We start from the raw sequence: 21,081 nt of genomic DNA, 5'->3' as shown, positions 1-21,081 counted from the left end.
AGCCCATATTCATGAATGCTACAGAGAAACGGCTTCAACTTTCCAACAGCTTTTAATGTTGTTGGATGCAGAATGGCTTTACTCTGATGATTACATAATGATTTACATAAAACCACCTGTTTATTACATTCTTTAATAGGTTGCTCAGTCTGAATACTATCAAAACGAACGTGCCTTCAAGCGTTTTCCACTACCAAGATCTAGATATATTTTTAAAAAATATAACAACTTATTCTCCCTTTTACTATTTATCTCTAAAGAATTACTCATATCTACAACTTAGAACAGTGGGCGAGAATGAAATAAAAAACGATGCCAGACACGTACAGAAGAATGTAATTAATCTCGAAATTGAGAGATAAAAGTAAGTCTGGAATACAAATTGTGAACAGATAAATGTGATATTTGGCACATATTTTAGCCCTATCCAAATCAAGCTAAAATACATTCACATTTTGGCACCCTCTTGAATCAATCAATTTTCCATAAGGTTGGCAACAACGTTCCAGAACCCTTGATGGAGCGACTGAACAAGGACTAGGACAAATTTGCCAAAAAGCTTTTAAAGTTGGCAGCGTCATGTCCGTACACACACTGTGTCTGCGCAAACAGAAACTGCACAAGCCAGTGCTTGTGCATGCACATTGCTGCCAAATCGCTGCCAGCCGCAAAACAAATATTTAAACTGTACTGTGAACAGAACAGAACCGAGCCGAACCCTTTCCCAGGCCCCGCTTCTGGCGCGGGGTGGCAGGATGTGAATGGAGGACCGTTAGGCAGGCATTCAGAGAACCCACAGGGACACAAAAGGTGCGCGAGATAAGATTAACCGTACAGTTTTTGACAGTCTCGTGGCTGGGGCAAAGGCTCTGGTTTGTCCGTGGGCGATGACAGCGCCGGAGGGCCACCGACTCATCCTCAGCCTGTGCCGCTCTATTCGTCGTCATCCGTGGCGTATGTTTTGGCTGACAGCGGTCACAGACTCCGCAAAGACACGGCTTCCCACAAACGCTGCAAATTGAAACATAACAAAAGGCGGCAAAGGAGTTCCCCCTCCACGCCAAACAATTTGCACAAAAAATCCTCCCAACGCTCTCGACGCTGACTGGTGAAGTGCGTGCGTGTGGGCGAGAGTTTATCGAATCGATATATGAATTGCCAGAAATGCTGCTGCTCTGGCTGCTGCTGCTGCTGCTGGTAAAAAATGATACCACCATCGCCCGCTGGCACAGTTTTCTGTATTTATTTCTGCCCTGTGTCCCAAATCTTTTGAACCGCGCCAGCACGGGCTCTTAAATTTGTTTGCGGCGGCTGGCAATGTCGCTGATTGCTTTAAAGAAATTCTAAAGAGCGAGAGAGAGAGCGATGACTAGCGACAGAGAGGGGGCGAAAACGTGCTGCATACTTTGGGGAACTCCTTTGGGAAAGTGAAGAGCGTAGGGAATACTTTTAGGGTGCGCCCACAGCAAGAAAAATAAAGGCAAAGAGGGCGCTGCTGCAGGGTCTCCAAGGTAAAGTTCTGCTTAAGTTTTAAAGCGTGCAAGTCGTAGAAGTCCTTAAGAGAAGGAACACACAATTTATATGCCAAATAATTACACCTCATATTAGTTAGATTTATGTGTCAATTAAGCGCAGATTCAATTAATTTCAAGCCCAATTGGATGAGCATTAACCAAGCACATGTTAACTGGTAGCTCGCAGCCATGTTCGTGCTTGGTGTGGCTGCTGCTTAAGTGGCTCAAGGAGCAGATCATGACAATGACAGCCGAGTCAGGTGGCAACCAAGAGGATAGGGGAGAGCTCAATTAATTGGTAGAAATTAGACGAAAAATGAAACCCCTTCACAAATAGTTTTCGCCCTCCACCAGCCGCATCAGCCGCATCAGCATTACCATCACCAAGTTAATTACGCACCCAGGCAGGCACACACAGATGCAGATACAGATACAAACTACGCTTGATACACATATACGAATAGATGGATACATGAAGAGGGCTATTAGTACTAACCTTCCTCGGCGGCCTTTTCCTTCTCCTTTTCTTGGCGCCGTTGCAGAACAACTTTCTTGAAGACAACCGCCGCGGCCTCCACTGCATTCTGCAGCTCCTGTTCGCCCAGCTTGCTGGTGTGTGCGGCGCCCTAAAGGGGATAGAGGAAGGACGGTGTAAGTTGCCTACAACAGTAGGGGCCTACAGTACGGAGCTACTCACCGATGTGGCATTCGAAGCCTCGTTGGCTTTCGTGTTGGCCGTGGATGGCTCAAGGGATTTGCCGTTGGACGGCTGCTCCGTGCCCAAGCCCGAATCGGACTCTGGCTGCGACTGAGGTTTCTCCTCGGCGCTGGCTACTGTTGTGGTGACAGGAGGAATTTCTGTTTTTTTCAGACGCATGGCTAAATCAGAGTTTCTATGCATAAGCTGTTGATGGAAGGAGTAAATGTGCTGGGGCGTGCTACCTGTGGGTTGGTTAATGGGGAATGGGGTGCAAAGCATTTATCAATAAGGGTGCCGGAACAAGCTGCAGCTACAAAAACAAGTTCTATGATGTACCTACCAGAGACCGCAACAAATTTACTATTGATTTGCTATACACTTTACTTGAAGCAGGCAAATAAAAACAACTACTACTAGTGGCAGTTCTTTGGCAAATGTCTAATATTATTCATGAGTATCTATAAGCCGATGATGAATATGATTTTAATATAATATTCTACTCCAGGCTAATCTCTGTTATTTAGTTGTACATTTTGTTGCTTTATAATATGTGTTTAAGCAGTGTTCTAATTGCGGGCATTACTTTGTTGTTTTGTTGCTTTTATGATAAATGAATGTTGATGGAAATTAGTTTTACTCGTGAATATATTTTTGCATATTTTATGAATGGTGCAAAACTACTTTTGATTTGTTAGCCCTTGCTTGGGGCAACTACAAATATCCGCAAGGATACAAATTACTACAAAATGAATCATAAATGTATACATAATGTACGTGATGCATGGTTTTATGTATTTATGTATAGCTGATAAGTGAATAGATGTAAAAATGTAACTAGAAATCATTGCGGTCTCTGGGGTGGGGGGGTTCTACAGATGCGTGAGAAGCGCTACTGAGAACTGAAGCTGCTACGTGACTCACCGCCATCCTCCGCCTCGCCGCCGATGCCCGTGCGGCTGTTGCGTCGCCGCGCCTGCGGTATCTTCGAGTTGCGCGTCTTGTCCAGTATGTCGGCCAGCGGTCGGGGGCTGGGTATCTTTGTGGTTTCCGATTTCTTGGGTGGCTGCAGATTAGAGATTTGAGAATGGTTGGCTGATTGGCTGGACCCAAAGGAATACCCACCTGAGTGTCCTTTTCGGGATGCGAGAAGGAGCGCCGCGTAACGGGCTTCGGCGTGGTCTTGGCACCCGAATCCTCCGACACGGAACGCATCTGCTCCGGCTTGCGGCGTTCGGCGGCACTCACCTCCAGCGTGCCGCCCGTTGCAATGGAGAAACTCTCGACTCCTCCGCCGCCGCCGCCGCCGCCGCTGGCCTCCACCTGTGAGAGCTGTGCCAGCTCCTCCTGCTGCATTTGCAGCTCCCGCGACTGCCGGCGCCGCAGGCGATTGTGCATGAGCGGTGTGCGGGGCAGGGCCACGCCGCCATAGAAGCCCTGGGGAGTGCTCATGTCCGGGTAGTAGTTGGACACGCCAGCGCCCACACCAATGCCACCGACACCCAGGCCTCCGCCGCCATAGCCCGAGTCGGCCAGGACGTTCTCCGCACTGTAGATGGGACGCTGGTGGGCCTGCTTGTAGCTGCCATCGTCGGAGCCATTGTTGTAGATGATCCGCGGCTCGCTGCTGAAGCCCGCGTTGTAGTTCTTCTCGTACTGCACCTCGTCGGACTCGAGGAAGCTGCTGGAGCTGTCGCCAAAGTAGTCGACGTACTCGGAGCGGTTGGGCTCCAGCTCCTCGGTGACGTCGGGGAACTGATGGAACTGCTGCTTGGCCTCGCCAAAGGTGCGCGAGCCGTGCTCCTCCTTGAGGCAATCCTGCCGCACCAGTCGGCTGGGCGAGCGGCTCGATGCCCGCTGCACGGTGGGTATCTCCGGCAGCAGGCGGCGATTCTCCACGTGCGTCTTGGCATTCGAGTACTCCTCGTTGCTGTGGCTGCGCACCTTGATCATCTTCGAGTGCGGATCCCGCGAGTGGTGGATGTTGACGCTCTGGCTGCTGGAGTACTGCTCGCCAGCGCCCACGCCCACGCCCGTGCTGGCCACGCTGCCGCCGCTGCCCAGCTCCGTGGTGCCCACGGTGGGCACATTCTGCTGCGAGAGGAAGGGCCGCGGATTCTGCACATTGGGAAAGAGAAAGTTCTGCTTGGCCCGCGGCGAGATGGGCATGAACTTGGCGGGCGGCGTGGAGTGCACGGTGAGGGTGTTGCCGCTGCTGAAGGCCTCCGGATTGGGCAGCGTCTGCTGCCGCATAAACTCCGGCGAGCGGCGATACTGCGGGGAGGTCTGCCGCTTGGGCGGCGACGTTGGCAGCAGCTTCACGTGCTGCTCCGGATTGGGCAGCGTCGCCTGGCGCGTCATTCGTGGCTTGGGCAGCGGTCCGCCCGGCTGCTGCTGCTGCTGCTGCTGCTGCTGCTGCTGCTGCTGCGGGGGCTGTGTGTAGTCCAGCTCATCGCTGGCCATGCTCGAGGCCTGCGACTCGTAGTTGAGGGGCGGCGCTGGGCCGGACACTGGCACTGGCTGCTGGGCCTGCGATGCCGGCAGATTGGCGGTGCTGGGCAGCAGCTTGGTGCGGTGATAGGTGCTGGGGGGCTCTGGGAACGAAGTCTGCCGCATGAACGGCGGATAGCGCTGCTGCTCGCCGGGCGAGCGCTCCGGGGAGCGGCTGTAGCGATTCGGGGAGGTGGACATGTAAATGGCTGGCGTGGGCTGTGCTGGCAGCGTCGATTGTCGCCGCACCTGCAGACGATGTGGCGTGGGCGTGACCTCCAGCTGTGGCTGCTGCTGCTGCTGCTGCTGTTGTGCGTAGTTGTCGCAGTCTCCGCCTGCCACAGACACTGCCACTCCGGCTGCCGTGTTCATGTGGATGATGTCGTCACTGTTGTAGGCGCCCGGATACAGCGGACTCTTCTGGTGCTGATGCGGCGATGTGGGCGCCGTGAGATTCACGGAATTGTAATTGGCCAAATTGGAGCCACTGCCGCTCAGGTTGGGGTCGTTGTTGAGGGTGCTCGGCAGCGTGGATTGCCGCAGGACACGACGCCCCAGCTGCCACTTGCTGCTGGTCGTGGGCGTGGCACTGCCGCTGTTGTACCCAAGGCCGTGGGCGGCACGGGGCTGCTGCGGCAGCTGATGCTGATGCTGCTGATGCTGGTGCAGGGTCGGGTAGCTGCCAGCGGACTGTGCCTCAATGAGATGCTGCTGCTGTGGGTACAAATTATCTGCCACCGGCTGCTGGGAGTTCGGATTGTTCGGGTCGTCCTCGGGGTCTGTTAACAGGGGGGAAAGATGAGTAAAAGTGTGTGGCAAATTCTTTGGCTACTCACTCGATATGGTCCAGGAACGTCGCATGCTCTTCCTCAGCGCATCGCTGGTGGTCAGATGATCCACGGCGCTGCAGGAGCCCACGGCATAGGCGTCCTTGATCCAGTCACCGCTGGCGCTCTGTATCTCCCTGCAAGCACAACAACATTGCCATTTGAGAAACCAAAAAACATCGACAAACATTTTTCAACGCAAACTCAACGTCTGCCCGTGGAAGCGGCACCAGGCAGACTAACTGCCGCAGCGAATCGTTGCTTGTGGCAGCTTCAGCTCCACCAACACGGCGGCTACACAAGGTGTGGACCAGGCAAAACGGGGCCTGGAAGGGCAGACCAGCCGCACATTGGCTTGGGCTCTTATTTCTGGGGAAAAACCTCAGCGCCGAAAAACATAAAATAATAATTAATAGCAAGACAAAACCCCCAAGGGCTCTGTGCTGTTTGCTGTAACAAAATGAATAAAATATTAACAAATAATTGTGTACGCTTTGCTGCAAGAGAAATAGTCCACTGTGCCTCGTCGCGTTTGATTGGGGGCGCAGTCGAAACCGAAGCCGAAGATCGTCAGTCGTTGACTTGTTAAATGAATTCCAAACTCAGACACACAACAGGCAGCCAACAGCCACAGCAACTGCAAGAGGCAGCCACAGCCACAACAATTGACGCCTTCCATCGTTTTCCCGACACTTGGGTTGGGCTCATCGCTGTCACTATTAACCAGCAGCAGCTGCAGCAAGACACGGAGAGGCAGCCAAATTTGGAGTGCGTCATCCGTGTTGACAGTCGATGATTGGCTGGAGGAAGGCGTGAAATGGCAGGCACCTGTAGGCGACCCGTTGAATTCTTGCCAGGGGAAATTTACATACACAAGTTGGCCAAGTTTTAATTACACAAATGCCTCTGCTCCGTCCGTGGCCTTGCCCATTAACACTGAACACTGAACTCTCCGCTGAAAGCAAAACAAATCTGTTGCCAAATGCGGCCCGAAGTTCAGCCACCAAGTGAGCTAAAAATGTGTAATTTTCAAATGGGGAAATGGCACAGGAGTTGCCAAATGTTAGCCATAAGGAACGCTGGACTAGCTGTGGAAACTCCTTGAACTTCAAGGGCCTTGTTTTGAGCCTCTTTTTGTGCACACAAAATAAACCCAAAGGGTAAACAAATGTCATCAAACGTGCAAATTGAATTTCAAATGTGCAGATGGACTGGGAATATTTTTGTGATGTTTGTTGACAGTTTCACATATCGTTTTGGGCAATTGCAAAAGTGCATGCGATTACAAAAACCTGCCAAAAAACAGACGGAAACGAAACGCTTAAAATATTCAAACAGCAAACAGCAAACAGAAAAAGCCCAAAAATGAAAACCAAACAAAAAACGAGCTGGAAATCTGCCACATCAGGCCATGCAGCGAGCATCAGTTGACGGGAATCTGTCTGTCTGTGTGTGAGTGTGTTTGTGGCACCTGATATGCCCATGGATACGGCGGTGGATACGTGGAAATGGAATTGGAAATTTCCACAAACGCGGCATGCCCTTGCCCAAAGCAGCAGTATCTCAGAGTTTCAGATGTACTCCTCCATCTGAGATTCGCCCGTCAATTCGAAGGTGGCATAAAATTCGTTTATCTGGAAATGAGATCTGATGCCTCCATTGTGCATATCCAATTCCGTACATTGTTTTCCCCATTCGCGGGGCAAAAGCCGCTCCAGAGAACTGCGAGCCTCGGGTGACAATTTCTTGGCCAGCTAAGATTAGATTGCAACAATGAAAATTGCAATGTTTGCTCAACAATGTCGAGGGCAGACCTTCAAATGGGAAGCTAAGGCAGGCAAAAAGTATTAGAATAGGAGCGGGGAGCCAGAACTGTTAACTTGGGGAGCGTGTGACTATGGAATAGCCTCTAAAGTTGGAGTTGCCATTAGTATTTCTTATTTATTTATGCTACAGGTAGACTAGAAAGTGGACCCTTATTGATTATGATACAAAATGGATTTGTCTGGAGGGTTTAGGAATATTTTATACCGGATATCGTAAGTAAGGTCATAATTTATATGAATTTAATGAATGACATCATGAACTGGGTATGCAATAAAGTCAGCTTTGGGGGACTCGTCTCAAGTCAGAACCGCTCTAGCGAGGTATTTTTTACAGGGTATATTCTCTGCCCAGCAGCACACACACACAAAGGCATGCCTTAACACAAATTAACACCAAGGATGCAAAGTTTCATTTCATTTTGTTTAGTTTTAGTTCGATTTCGTGTGTGCGTTTTGTTTTTTGTATGAGTTTACAGTTGCAGAAGAGAGAAACACAGAGAGGCACACAGAGAGAGAAAGGAGAGAGAGAGAGAGAGAGAGAGAGAGAGACTTACATTTGCTTGTAGCACACCACGCACACCCAATCCGTGGTGCGCGAGGTGAACTCGCGACAGGCTTTGCACACGCGCAGCTTGCAGACGCGGCAGGGTGCGCCGCGGTTTGTGATGCGGCCCAGCTCGGTGGTGCAGCGAGCGCAGTGACGACTCATGTCGTTGTGTGCGTTTTGGTTGTTCGTGTGTTGTTCGATCTGTTGTAGTTGTTGTTGTTGTTGTTGTTGATTTGGCTGCATTGTATGCTGTTGTTGTGTGGCATCGTGTGGCTGCACTCCTCCACCAACGACCTTAGCCGCACCCTTGCGCCTCAGTGAATACAATTCAGCGCGCAAGAGCCTGTTGTAGTTACATATAATAGTTGTTGTTGTTGTTGTTGTTGTTGTTGTTGTTGTTGTGGTGGTGTGTGGGTGGGTGGTTCGATGTGGGAGGACATAACATAATTACGTGACAAACGCATAGACATTTCAGTTGGATTTGTTGGTTTGGGGGAAACGAAAACACGTTACAAAAAGTTAACATGACACATCATTTTGTTATCGAATTGAAGGAGCACAGACAGAGAGAGAGAGAGAGAGAGACAGATACAGAGACAGAGAGAGAGTGTGTTGTGGTTGTGTGTTGGTGTGGGTGTGCGTGTGCGTGATGTTGGTTTTAGTTGATGGAAAGAGACAAAGAATATAAAAAGAACACACAAAAAGTTGTCATTAGTTGATTTTTAGTAAGCAATTCAATCGATTTTTCGAATGGCATTTTAATCAAGTTTTTAATCAATTTTAATCAATTTTTTAATCAATTTTAATCAATTTAGTTATTAGTTTCGATTAGTTAATGCAAATGTCGGTTAATTAAAGTGAGAGCAGACAAAAACAAAGCAAAAAGTAAACTCAAAATGCATATTATGAAATGCTGCGAGAGGTCTGGTTCAAGTCTGGTTGAATGTTCATTTTGTGGAGTATTCCACATGGACATGGGGCATCCATTTGCCTAATTAATTACGCCAAAATCTGTACTAATTCGATCAAATTTTGGGGCCTTGACAATGTGCTCTAATTGAGCGACAGAGTGAGGAGCTCACCCCCACTGAGACAGGGACAGGGAGAGGGCCAGAGTGAGTGCAAATTATGCAAATGTCGAACGTGTAAGTAAAAGTTTTGGCATTTCAATTAAATGGGCAAATCAAATGTAAGTCCCGATGCCCGGCTACCAAATTAAATTGAAGGACGCCACACAAACAGCTGCACGGCAGGCTCAAGCTGCTTAATATTAACGGGCGGTTGGCAGGCCAGGGCCATAAAATAAAACAGAGCTGCCGAAGCCGCGCCAAGCCGAGCTGCTGACACATAAAACAAACACACACAGAACACACACACACACACACACACATGTAAATTGTGCGTAAGTGCGATGATGTGTCTGTGCAGGGAGTCACGCGTAGCGCATAAAAATCTAAACAGGATTTTTTTTCGTTTCTGTGTAAATTATGTCGGCACCACCCAAATGGCAAAAGCGGCGGCCCACAGCCGTAGGAACAACAATTTTTAATTATATTTTTATCTTCAGTTGAGCATCGGGATTCAAGTGAGAGTTAGAGCTAGAGAGAGAGAGAGTGCGGCATGGGATGCGTGTGTGGTTTATTAGCGCCGCAAAATCAACAAACGACAGCCCTAGAACCTAGAGCAAAGCAGCGGAAACGGAAACAGAAGCCCAGCCAAAGCTGTTGCATACTCTCAGGAGCACGCACACACATGAGGGAGAGCAACACGGAGCAACAACCACGGACCACGGACCACAACCAGCCGGGGACATGTTTTATTGGCCTGGTTAACGCACCCACTACCAAGCAGCAGCAACACGCTTTCGGCTCCATCCCAGCCGGCAAATCCACATGGCACGAACACTGGCAAAAAACTTTACTTTTATGCCAGAAAAGTTAATCTAAAACTAGAAAAGGGTTTTTTTTGTTGCCTCTGAATGTTAGATCTATGTTTAAATGGGTCAACGCCAGCTCAATGCTCATTTGAGCATTCGTTGATTGTTGGTTTTGATTCGAAATTGTATCCAGGAATAATTATTGTATTTTCATACTTGGCACTGTGGCAAAACATTTACTGATTGACCTATCAGTTGACATTTTCTGTGGAAATTAACAATGATTTTTATAAAATAATTCGAAATGCATAGCTACTGTTTTAGCGTCGAGCAAGCCACAAGTTCTAAGGTGTTTAGGCTACAGTTTAAACATTTCCTTACTCCTAAAAAAATGATTGATGGGGAATGCAGTCAAAAACAATAAATAATCAAATAAAAACACGTCTTGTGTTAGGTGAATTTTGTGTTTAAAAAAGGTTTAAAACTACTTAAAAATTACTTTTAAGCAGTTTTTCGCTCTTGTCCCTCGTGTATTTTTCAGTAACTAAATAACTTCCCATCATTTCTGTCAATATTCTCCAGCTACTCCAAGTACGCAGACATTAAACTCATAGTTCTAGCAGTAAACGAACTTTACTCTCACTTCTAGAACTCTCATTTATGTGTATCCTAATCTGAGTAGCTTTCCGCCTTTGAACGTTTCTTCTTGCCGTGTAGCAATCGTCATGTTTAATGTCCCATCTGTTGGCATGTCAGGATCGCATATAGAACCGCACCAAACTCCAAGTGAGTGTGTGCCCCAGGATGGGTAAGGGAATAAAAGGGAGACTGCTGCTGCTCCTGCTCCTGTTCCTGTTTGTTTCGTGTCGTGTGGTGTCGTTCGAGTGCCAGCGTAGTTGTTGTTATTATGTTTGTAGCTACACGACTGCTGCTGCCGGGTTATGAATTAATAATCGTAATAAGCCATTAGGGTCGTCGGGGGAGGTGGGTGGACGAGGCTCACAATGGGCTGCCAAAAAGTGCCAAACCTAATAGCCATAAATTCACAGTGACCATGAGAATGGTGCAAAGACCCAGGGCTTTACCGTAGTCCCTTGGAATGTGTGTGGGAGGGCAGTAGTTCCCGATAGAATATGATTAAAAACCCTAACACGGCCTAAACAAATAGCTTTACGCATGTTCCCGATTGTCCCGACTGTGTACCCTCTGAGTATCCTCTGCCGTGCACACGGCTTATGCAAATAAGCAACTAATTAAACTGATGTAAATCAGCTGCGTTCCAGTTCCAGTTCCAGTTCGAGTTCCGGCTCCCAATCCCGGTCAAGCTTCTGGGGTTCTTGTGACCTTTTTGGGCGTGTGACCTTTTGGTCAGATCGAACACCTGCGCCAGCACCAAGCAGCACCCAGCAGCACCCAGCAAATGGCTTATTCGATATCAAAAGGAAGATAACATTTGCCGCTTTTGTCCCTCTTTTGCCAGCTTTGATGTTGCCATGGGGCAGCCCCAGACAAGGGAAAATAATTCGCTTCTTTGAGAGCTTACCTAACAGCTGAGGCAGCGAAAGAGAGCCAATGCCACCTAATGCCGGGGGATTGGTTTATTATTATTATTTGCAGCAAAACAAACTCCTTGCCACATCAAGCGCAGAACGCTGCAACATTTGCGGCTGCCTGCGAAAGTTGTTGTTCTTTCAAAATGCGAAAACTGCGCAAAGTTTTAATGGGAACTTCAAATTAAATACAAAACTAAATTATTAAATTTATTCACAAAATCAGGTGCTAAAATCCAGCATTCAGTTTCCACTTTCCCACTTTGCATTCTCCTATTGCTGCCACAAAATATGCCATAATTCAAATCATTTCTGACCACAGACAACGCCACCAAAAGGCAGGCACAGGCAGGCCATTAGATTTACGATTTTAATGAAACCAAATGCTGGCGGTGATGTGCCAGAGAATGCGAATATAAATAATTACCAGGCTAAATATGATTTGTCGAGGGGCTCCTTTTGCACTAGAAGGGACTCAAAAGGAAAGGCCGGAAGCTGGGGACAAGGACAATGTCCAATCTGGCTGTGGGGCTGACGCGGACTCCTGGCCAGGCCTGCCTTGGGTCTCATCTCGCGTTTCCGCTTCAAATTAAAACTTTTTGACAGCGTTGCGAGGCAAAAACTTGAGTTGATGTAAGGTGTAGGGCGGCTTTAAATGAAAGCAAGTAATGCGCTCCCATGCCCCAGCTGGGCACCGGAAATGGCCTGCCATTTGTGCGCCTTTTAATTATGCAATGCACGACAAAATGGCGTCACTCGAGCTGCTCATGTGTCCGCAGTAAGTGCTGCAAAATGTTATTAGTTTTAATTAATTTTAAATGTGCCACTCATAGGCGGAACACGCAACCCTTGCTGCCACTGTTGTGGCCCACAAACGCACTTGCAGCTTGTAAATTTCACTGTTTTTTTTTTTCCAGCATAAATTTACTTCCTAGCTCAAATCGAATTACACCACACGTGTCGTATACTTAATGTGGCAGCAGCATAAACCTAAATAAACGTTGATGGCCTTTGCCTTTTATTTTTGCTCTCTTTAGAGTCAGAGTAGAGCCAGCGGATACTTCAACTTTATCGAGTTGTTTGCCACACAACAGGCAGGACGTTCTGGGCCTGTTACAACTGCAGTCCAATTACAGCTTCCGGCATAGAGTTCCAGATGGAAGCTGCTGATTTCGGAGCAGGGTCCGTTAGGGTATTCAATCTCGATACACACCGCGCAGCAGCCTTTTTGCTCCTGTTAAACTTCGATTTGACAATGATAACCGGGGAGCAGACAAGGGTTCCGGCAGCCCTCAGCTGTGCCTGGGCATTTGCATAATTACGTATAGCCAGGGACAAAGGGTAGCTCGAATGGGTCTGGGATGTGTCGCCTCATGCGAGTACATTGACACCGAAGTGGGGACGGGGATGGGAGACGAGTTGGTGGCTGGCTGGGTGACTGGGTGACTGGGGCATCGTGTTGCAGAGCTTAACGAGTATATCCGTGTGTTGGCCGTGGCTGCTGTAAATTAATGGCTTTGGCCTCCATGCCCTTTGCCCCACCCCCCTGGGCAAGGGTTTACATTGGCTTATGGCTCATAAGGCGGTGTCCTTTAGTCTGGTCTGTGCAGGGCTTAAGTGGCCATCTGCAGATGGCAGATAGCAGATGAATGATACCCGCGACAAGACAGACTCCAGACTCTCCCTTTCGCTCATAATTAAGCAAATAATAATGATAACTTTCGGTTGTGTTGGGCTGCTTGTGGAAGTGTAAATGGTTGATAAAGTTATCTTTGAGTTTGTTAAACGAGCGGAAACTCTTGGCCGCATGCAAATGAGCACTTAACACGCTACGTATGCGCAATATGCAAGGCAGCTGCATCACGCATACGCCGGCAGGTGTGTGTGCAGCAGCAGCAGCTGCATCCCAAATGGACTGCCAGTCCCTCACGCAAAAAGTTTACAAAAGTGAACACGATTATTCAGCGACTCTTCAGGCATTGCTGCATAATTTGGCAAAATGCAAACAAGTTTTAAGAGCAATCCGCTAGGAAATGGACACTCCTCGGGGGGAGCATAAATTTTGATTGCCGCGAAAAGACGCACAAAAATGAGCGACAAGATGAAGTGCTCGCAGCAGCCATGCCCTATATGGGGCAGAGACACAATACACAAATAGACCGTGAGATGGGAAAGAGACTGCCGCCCGCTGTGCCATCTGCCATCTGCCTGCTATCTTGTGTCGCTGCAAGGTCGTTCCATTTGTCACATTTCTGACAGTTTGCAAAAGCGATTGCCAAATGGCAAACTAGAAAATTGTGTCACTTGAAGCTGAAGCTGCGACTGGGACAGTGTCTGAGCCTGTGAAGGAGGAGGAAGCACCTGCTGTTGGCCAATCCAAGCCCAGCGAGATTTATGGCCGCACTTCTCTTACTGTTGCTGAATCTGTTACTGCTGCTGCTGACATTTGTCTTAGCCAAAGTTTTTGGTTGGCCAGATCCACTGCCATAATGGCACAGAAATTGCCAAACATTTATTACTTCATAAACGCGGCCAGAATTCACTTTCAGCAGCAGAAACAGAGCCAGCAGCAGCTCCCTTCCCGCTTCAGCTGCACCTCCCAACTTCAGCTACAGCGCGAAAAAGGAAATTGAAAGAGCAAAAAAAAGAATGAGAAACTTTTGTGTAAGGGGCTTAGAGGGGGTTTTGCTCTTCGAGTTGCTGTTGTTGTGCCTTTTTACAGCGCTTAACCGAACCATTCGTGCGTTAAATTATAGCCAAAAGTCTTTTGGGTTGCCCTGTTCGTAGTCTCCATAGTCCATCCAGCCCGTTGGCTGAGATTTTCTTTAAGCGTCAAATCAAACAAATCGTCAATTTGTACTTTCATTTACTTTCCTGTTCGCTCAACAATAAAGTGGAGCCCGGAGCTGTGCTGGGGGAGGGAGGGTTAAGGCAAAGGTGGATCAAAGTGGGTGGAGTGCTTAGGTTGGCAGAGCGCACCGGAAATCGCACGGCTGCCATTTGAAGTACCAGCTAAATAACAGTTAATCGACGCATCGCCTGTCAGCGTTGTCATCGTGCCCATGATTGCCGCTCCATGGTTGCTATTAGCCAAGCCAATACACTAACAGAGGGCATAATGATAAAGGAAAGCGTCCAAGGCGGAGGGTTAGACAAAATTGCCTGATTCATTTTGTAAAACAAAGTATGAGAGCAGCAATTGTCGACTACTTCTGGCACATATTTGAATTAAAGTAAATGGCAAATAATCCATCTGCAAGTGTATTTTGAGCTGCGAAGTCGAAGCTTCCTCCACTTTCTTGCTGCTTTTCCTGTTTGCTGTTATTCTTGGCCTCTGCTCCACCCGCTGCTGACCCTTGTCTCTGTTATTTTTTCTCCCCCGTTTTTGGTTTGTTTGCCCGGCCTGGCCCGTTTGTTTATTTGCTTCAACTTGGCGGGCAGCGCGCCCTTTTTCGCAACAACAACAAAAAAAAAACACTGACCAAGGGAAAACGTATTTTTAATTGACATTTGAGGCACTTAATTGGGCCCGGCCAGGCCATTGTCTGGGGGCAGACGCATAATTTAGCATGAAATGATGATCAAATGAGCCAAGAGGAATTCTGGCTATAATGGCAGGGAACTGCGTCGAGGGAAAGCCAAGTTTTGGCACAGTTCCACCCTTTTTTTATGTATATTTAATCTAAGATTAAATTACAAACGCTGTGAGCTGCAACTTCAGCTGAGACTTCACTTTTGTTGCCTGCAAAATCAGTTGATATCCCAGCGGATACTTTTCACAGCTGACCCATTTGTCGGCAGGTTGTAAACGATATTTCAGCAATCGGTTTGTGTCCCACATTGTCGCCGCTCATTATCCTAATGACATGCGGCCATCCATCAAAGCATGGAAGGCAAAATATAGGCTCCAGGTGTAGCTCCCCTACAACATCATGTTGATTTCGGTTGCCTTTTCAATAAGCAATCAATGGAGCTATCCCCGCAGGAATATGCTGGACGGGCACATGCTCTGCATGTCGCATGACTTCCTCCATTGAATGCCACAATAATGCTCGGGCATATTTCAGTATTCGGAGTACTCCATGGACATGGATATGACTGTAACTTGGGTTAGTTTTTAGCGCATGTGCAAGTACAACCACAAAGGGACAACAAGGGACAACATTTTCTACTAGGAAACGAAAAAAAAAAAAAAAAACAAAAACGGAAAAGCCTGCTGCATTGTTGGCCATATTTTGTGATTAATATTTGATAGGGCCCACATGTAGACATGTAAATATATATCTACATGTATGTATATATCTACATGTATGTAAACTAAGCAAAATCAATATCAGGTAAGTGAGTGGCTCGGCTGCTGCTGGAGCGTGAAGTGCCAGTGAATATTTAGCAGCGGAACGTGCAAACAAAACGTGAAATATTTTTGGACTGGACTCTGGTATGGTCACTCAACTGTGTGTGTGTGTGTGTGTGTGTGGGTTGCCTTTGGAAAATATTCCATTGAACCCGCTCGGGGGATAACGGTGTCAGTGTGTTAATATTCAAATCGAAGGAGCAGCCGGCAGCAGGATACCAAAAAGTCATTGACATGAAAGTCACGTAACCCGACTTAAGTTTCGACTTTGCAGAAGACTTTCCGCAACTTCGACTTATTGACAGACGCGCCGAAAGTTATGAAAACATTAAAAAGAAACGCCACCCGCCATGCACGCCCTAAAGGCTGGAGCCCAAGCCAAAAAGGGTCTCCTCCGGTTGGGAAAAAACCCCGAATCAGAAATGGAGTAATGGAGAAGAGCGAAGAGCGAAGAGAAATGCGAAAGGGAAACAAAATTGCTAAACACTTAGTCAAATGAAGCTGCGACTGCGACTGAGACAGCGACTGGGCGGACTAGCCGGGCGAGAGCGCATTTTCCGGTCGAGAGCCGGTCGGAAAATGTGCCTCTACTTCGTAGAAAATTATAAATTTATGGCTGGCGTCTGCACACAACAAATGTAAATAAAATATAAATACATACAACAAAAAAGTGAGGCAAGAAAGTGCCTCAACTGGACGGGACTTTAAACGCTCGACTAGATACATTCCTTCTGCCGCTTGGCTAAAGGCGCCAAAATGGTGGTGGGAAAAGAGTGTGAAAAGATGTTTGCTCCTAGCTGCAGAAAAATCTCTCTTTAGCTCAAATCTAAGCGCACATTTTAGGCGCGCAGTTGGAAAGGTTTCCTATTAATATTTAATCTGCAAGCAGAGTTTTTGCAGCATCATTGAAGTTATTGCTGGATGGGCACTCGTTCTGAGAGCATTTTGCACAAAATGAAAATCGCATGATTTACACATTTTTAATGTCGAAATTCAAGTGAGATCTTAACTTTGTAAACAAGTCTACGAGCTGCGTGAACTCTGCGACACACACAAGGAAAAAGATCAGGGAAAAATCAACCCAAGCCACCCGCATGCAGACTCAGAGACTCAGAGTCACATTCAGACCCACTCGGGCAGTGCCACACTCAGCGTCTAACCGTAAATAAAGTTGCCGTCGCCATCGCCATCGCCATTGAGTGCTACGTGCCACCGCCGCCGACAAATTGTACGTGCGTAAATTGGCTGGCTGCCAAAAAGGTTATTGACTTATGGCCAGAACCAGAGTCATTACAGTCATTGCCGGCACACAAGTTTGGCCAGCCAAGTGCCGTTGCCTGCCAGAGTCGGACGTCTTCCGTTTTGGGGCCGACACGACACCAATGCCCCAGTCCCTGTCCCCGTCCCTGTCCCTGTCCCCGTCCCTGCCCCTCGCGATGGACCGTTTCCTCTGGCCGAGCGTGACAATGTTCAATTCATTGACTGCCATTCAGAATTTTAAGTAATTGAAGGCAACGACAACGCACACGCTAACTGGCCAACAATTCCGTTTAATTATGTAATGTCCAGCCACTGCCTGAAGTGGCCTGAACGAAGGGAATTTGCATTTTCACGCTTTTCACCAAATTGCTACTCAGTTGGCCCAAAACGGGCGGACACGCTCTCTCTCTCTCTCTCTCTCTCTGTGGAATGTACTCGTCTAATAACTGGCACAAAGTAATCCCCACAATTGGCTGATAAATGGATTATTCGCATTAGAGTGAGACTTTGGGCAAACGCGGCCAAAGGTCAGCCAATTGTTGGTGGAATATAAATTGAAATTTTCAAATCAAGGCTGCAACCGAGCAACCTTGTTGAAACCTTTCGTGGGGGTATGATAAATGCTGCACAGAGAGCTGCAAGTTGAGAGGCAAAAGACATCGGTGCACAAATGTCTGCCTTGAATGATAAATATAAATCTGTGTGGAATCCAAGTGCTAAGTACAAGCTTTGTGTCGGTTAAGTGTTGAACCTTTTCTTTTTACATTACTATGCGGCGATTCTCAGAGATCCTCAAAGTTCTAATGTTGCATAGGAAATGCTTACAAAAATCGTTCGATTTAGCCTTTAAAGTCTCTGAGTTGCAGCTGAAAAATTCCTTTTTATGTGAAAACTCAATTGCAAATGCTAATAAAAGGAACAATCTAGCTGTCTGCTAGTGCTAAGCCAAAACGTGTGCATTATTTTAGTGCATTTACATTTATGGGAAGTGAAATTCCCTTCACTTCAATGAAAACTAATCCAGAATCCAAGCCAAATTTAAAATTGTATTCCTTTCTGCTGCGCCCAAAATAGTCACTTCATTTATGAACACTTCAGCGAGTGTCATAAATAGACATTCATGTCGCTTTTGAAGCCAAACTGAGGTACAAGACATTTCGCACTCCAACAATCTTGGCCAACAGAACCACAGAAATCTGGCTCTGACTGTGGCTCGACTTTAGGTACGGGTGGGCGGTTTGTTCGAAATCTTATTGGTCATATATGTACCAAGGTGTGTGTGTACATCTTAACATGCCGCTGCTGTAGTTGGCTGCTAACTCTGCACATGTGGCGCAGCTCCATGCAGGGAACAACAGGCGCGGCTTTCGATTCGATTTTGTGGCTGGCTATCAAATTTATGACACAAACTTAATTCAATTTGAGCCATGTGTCAATCAACAGCTGCATTTAAGTGGAAAATTATGTGCAGCCAGGCGGGTGTGCCCGCTCCGTCAGTTTATTTTGACACATTCTTACAGCCCAACATTGTACGCTTCAGGAATGGTTGTTTAATATTTAAACGGCAACTTGGTTTAGCCGTTGTTGCCCCTGTTGCATGTGGCACAGATTTTTGCCAGCGAGTGGCTATTAATATTAAATGAAGATTCCGAAACTGACAGCTGCTAATTATGAGGGCCGGGGTCGAGCTTTCTTTATTTTGAGCAGCTTGAAAGTGCAGTCTGGCAACCTTGGCAGCTGCTGGCACTCCCTGGCAACCCTGGCAACCCTGGCAACCCTGGCAAGATGCAATTTGATTTGTTTACCCACACGCGGCGATAACAGATGACATTTTCAATCGAATGGCACCTCATCAGAGCGCGCTGTAAATTATCTTCTTGCTTGTCGGACATAATTGAGCTGCGACTCGCACCTGTTGGTGGCTTGAGGTTCAATCTCGGCACACACATTCCGACAACAAGCCGCTCTGACCTGACCTGACCTGACCTGCTTGTGTCAGAGGATGCCAGTCGCTCCGCATGTGGCGCTATCTGCCAAAGGCCACGGCTGTGCAACAGGCAAATCATGCTTGCCCCCATGTGGATACATGGGATTGAGGAACGTGGCTGGAGTTCGTGATCCGACTTGACAGGCCGAAAGGGGAACGAGGCACGTGGGGGCGAACGCTCTTCAAACGAGCGGCTGAGCATTAAAAATTGATTGTGCTGGAAATGACAAACGCAGCAAAAGGCAGCCACTCCACATATGTATGGAAGGCAGGCAGGCAGGCAGGCAGGCAACCCACACGAGCGACCACAATGAAAGTGTATCAATTTTATTTGCCATTCGGAAATGCCAAAATGTGTTCAGCGACGACAGCCTCTCTCATTGCCTCATTGCCTGCTGCCCACCCTCCCAACAAAGAAAGCGAGCAATTTGGCAGATTCCAAAAGCCACAAGGAAACAAAACCCACAGTGACGGGTTTTACTCTGTGCCCCGTGGCACCCCCCTTTCAATTTGCATTTTGCTGAGGGCCAGCCGTCATGTGTGTGTGTGTGTGTGTGTGTGGCTGACGAATGTGCGTGCGATTGGCATCGCTTTTGCTTTTGCTTTTGCTGGCACTGCCATCACGCATACGCAGCGTTGTAGCGGGATCCGGGCAACCGGTAATTGGAAAATCATCCATTACGAGCGGCTAATGGAAACTCGGTAAAATCGTCGCTAAATTCGATTAAGTGTGTAAGCTTTGATATCGATGAAATGTTACCCCAACCAAGGCCCAATCCCACTTGTGTTTGTATCGCTGTTTTCGCTTTTGACTGATTGCCTGACTCTCCGCCAGGATAGGCCAATTTGCCTTCTCTGCTTTGACAGCTGGCCTGCCTCCGGCCACGCATAATTATGTAACTCAATTTGATGCCTGGCATTATTTATAAACGCAATTTAATTAAAATTCATGCCGTGCCACCAAGCAGAAGTACTGATATAAATATGTATTTTTGTTGTGCATCAAACTGGGATTTCGTATGATTAAAGGAAGACCAAAGTATCCCTTGCTTGAGGGCAAAGCAAGCTGCAACTTCAACAGAAAATAGTTGCTGCTTAATCTTTGCCCAACTTTACCCATAAATATATGGAATTTTCATTCTAGTTTTTTCAGTTTAGCACTTTCAAATGGCTTTTCCTGTGGCCTGACACACGCAAGTTATTAAATGAATTACAAACAAATAGAAGTCGTCTGCCCAGTGTGAACCTGAACTTTAGCCGTGACTTTTAGTTCTTTGGCGTGGAAATTATATATGTACAAATGTTTATACAAATAGAATGGCACTCGAAACTTTAAGTTGGCTGCCAGTTGCAGTTTTCAATTGAAAGTTTTGCCTGGCATTCTCCTCGATTGGCTGCTGCTCTCCCCTAAGTCTGCCTGCTGGCATTTTTCAGTTATTTATTGATTGGCGCTGCTAAAGTTGGCGTAAAGTTTCAGATTTAAATGGCCTCAAAGTCAATGTAAATAAATAAAATAGAATCTTTATGAACTTAATCCGCTTGTCGAGTGCAAAACAACGAACGATGAGTGCAGAGAGCTCAAATTTCCTTCATGCTGCCAGAGGATTGTGTAGAAATATGAGCAGACCAGCTCTGATGGCATAAAATGTCATTTAAAAATGGTTATTCGATAAACAAAATAAACAAAAGTGTTTATAGTAATTCGAACTCTAAGTTTGTAATTTTGAAGCACAACACTCCAGCCAGAAGAGGTTCAGTGAACCTCGACTGAATCGATCTGCGAGAGTTTCTTTACGGATCTTTCGTTTGCTTCGTTTAATTGACGATGACCCAGCTAAAGGCCTAATGTTGAACTTTCGTGCAAGTGGCAGATATACTTATTAAATCAATTAAGGTAACCCACAATGCTTTCTATGGGCCATTTCTGCTGTCTCATAGGGAGCGGACCACAACTTTCCATTGGCTCTCCTCCTGTGAAATGTTGAGCATAATGTCCAATAATGAGCATCATGTAATGCCAGACACGATGGCAGCTGCAGCTGCACCAGCTAGGGAATAAAAGTGAATGCAACGACAACAAATTAACATTTTTCGAAACAAACTTTTAAGCGCCGACATGCGTTGACACTTTTGGGGGGAAAATTGCGTGCAAT

At 47.2% G+C, this 21,081-nt stretch overlaps 1 protein-coding gene across 13 annotated transcripts in view; it reads right to left on the bottom strand.

The window, feature by feature from the left end:
* LOC117589478 (synaptotagmin-like protein 4) overlaps positions 1 to 21,081 on the bottom strand; it is a 48,849-nt gene that overhangs the window by 14,985 nt on the left and 12,783 nt on the right. For 8 of the 13 annotated variants that reach the window (XM_034281432.1, XM_034281431.1, XM_034281421.1 and 5 more), the window contains exons 2-7: positions 7,909 to 8,244; positions 5,538 to 5,665; positions 3,337 to 5,480; positions 3,136 to 3,277; positions 2,212 to 2,456; positions 2,011 to 2,140 (exon numbers count right to left, since the gene is read on the bottom strand). In XM_034281432.1, coding sequence (XP_034137323.1) covers positions 2,011 to 2,140; positions 2,212 to 2,456; positions 3,136 to 3,277; positions 3,337 to 5,480; positions 5,538 to 5,665; positions 7,909 to 8,244 — 3,125 coding nt within the window. The remainder of the gene's footprint in view (positions 1 to 2,010; positions 2,141 to 2,211; positions 2,457 to 3,135; positions 3,278 to 3,336; positions 5,481 to 5,537; positions 5,666 to 7,908; positions 8,245 to 21,081) is intronic. The other 5 variants (XM_034281424.1, XM_034281434.1, XM_034281426.1 and 2 more) reach the window with 3 other exon arrangements.

Source organism: Drosophila guanche, unplaced genomic scaffold (assembly GCF_900245975.1).
Source record: "Drosophila guanche unplaced genomic scaffold, DGUA_6, whole genome shotgun sequence".
NCBI classification, from domain to species: domain Eukaryota; kingdom Metazoa; phylum Arthropoda; class Insecta; order Diptera; family Drosophilidae; genus Drosophila; species Drosophila guanche.
Note: the sequence above shows the minus strand (reverse complement) of the source record. Positions and strands in the feature narration are given on the sequence as shown.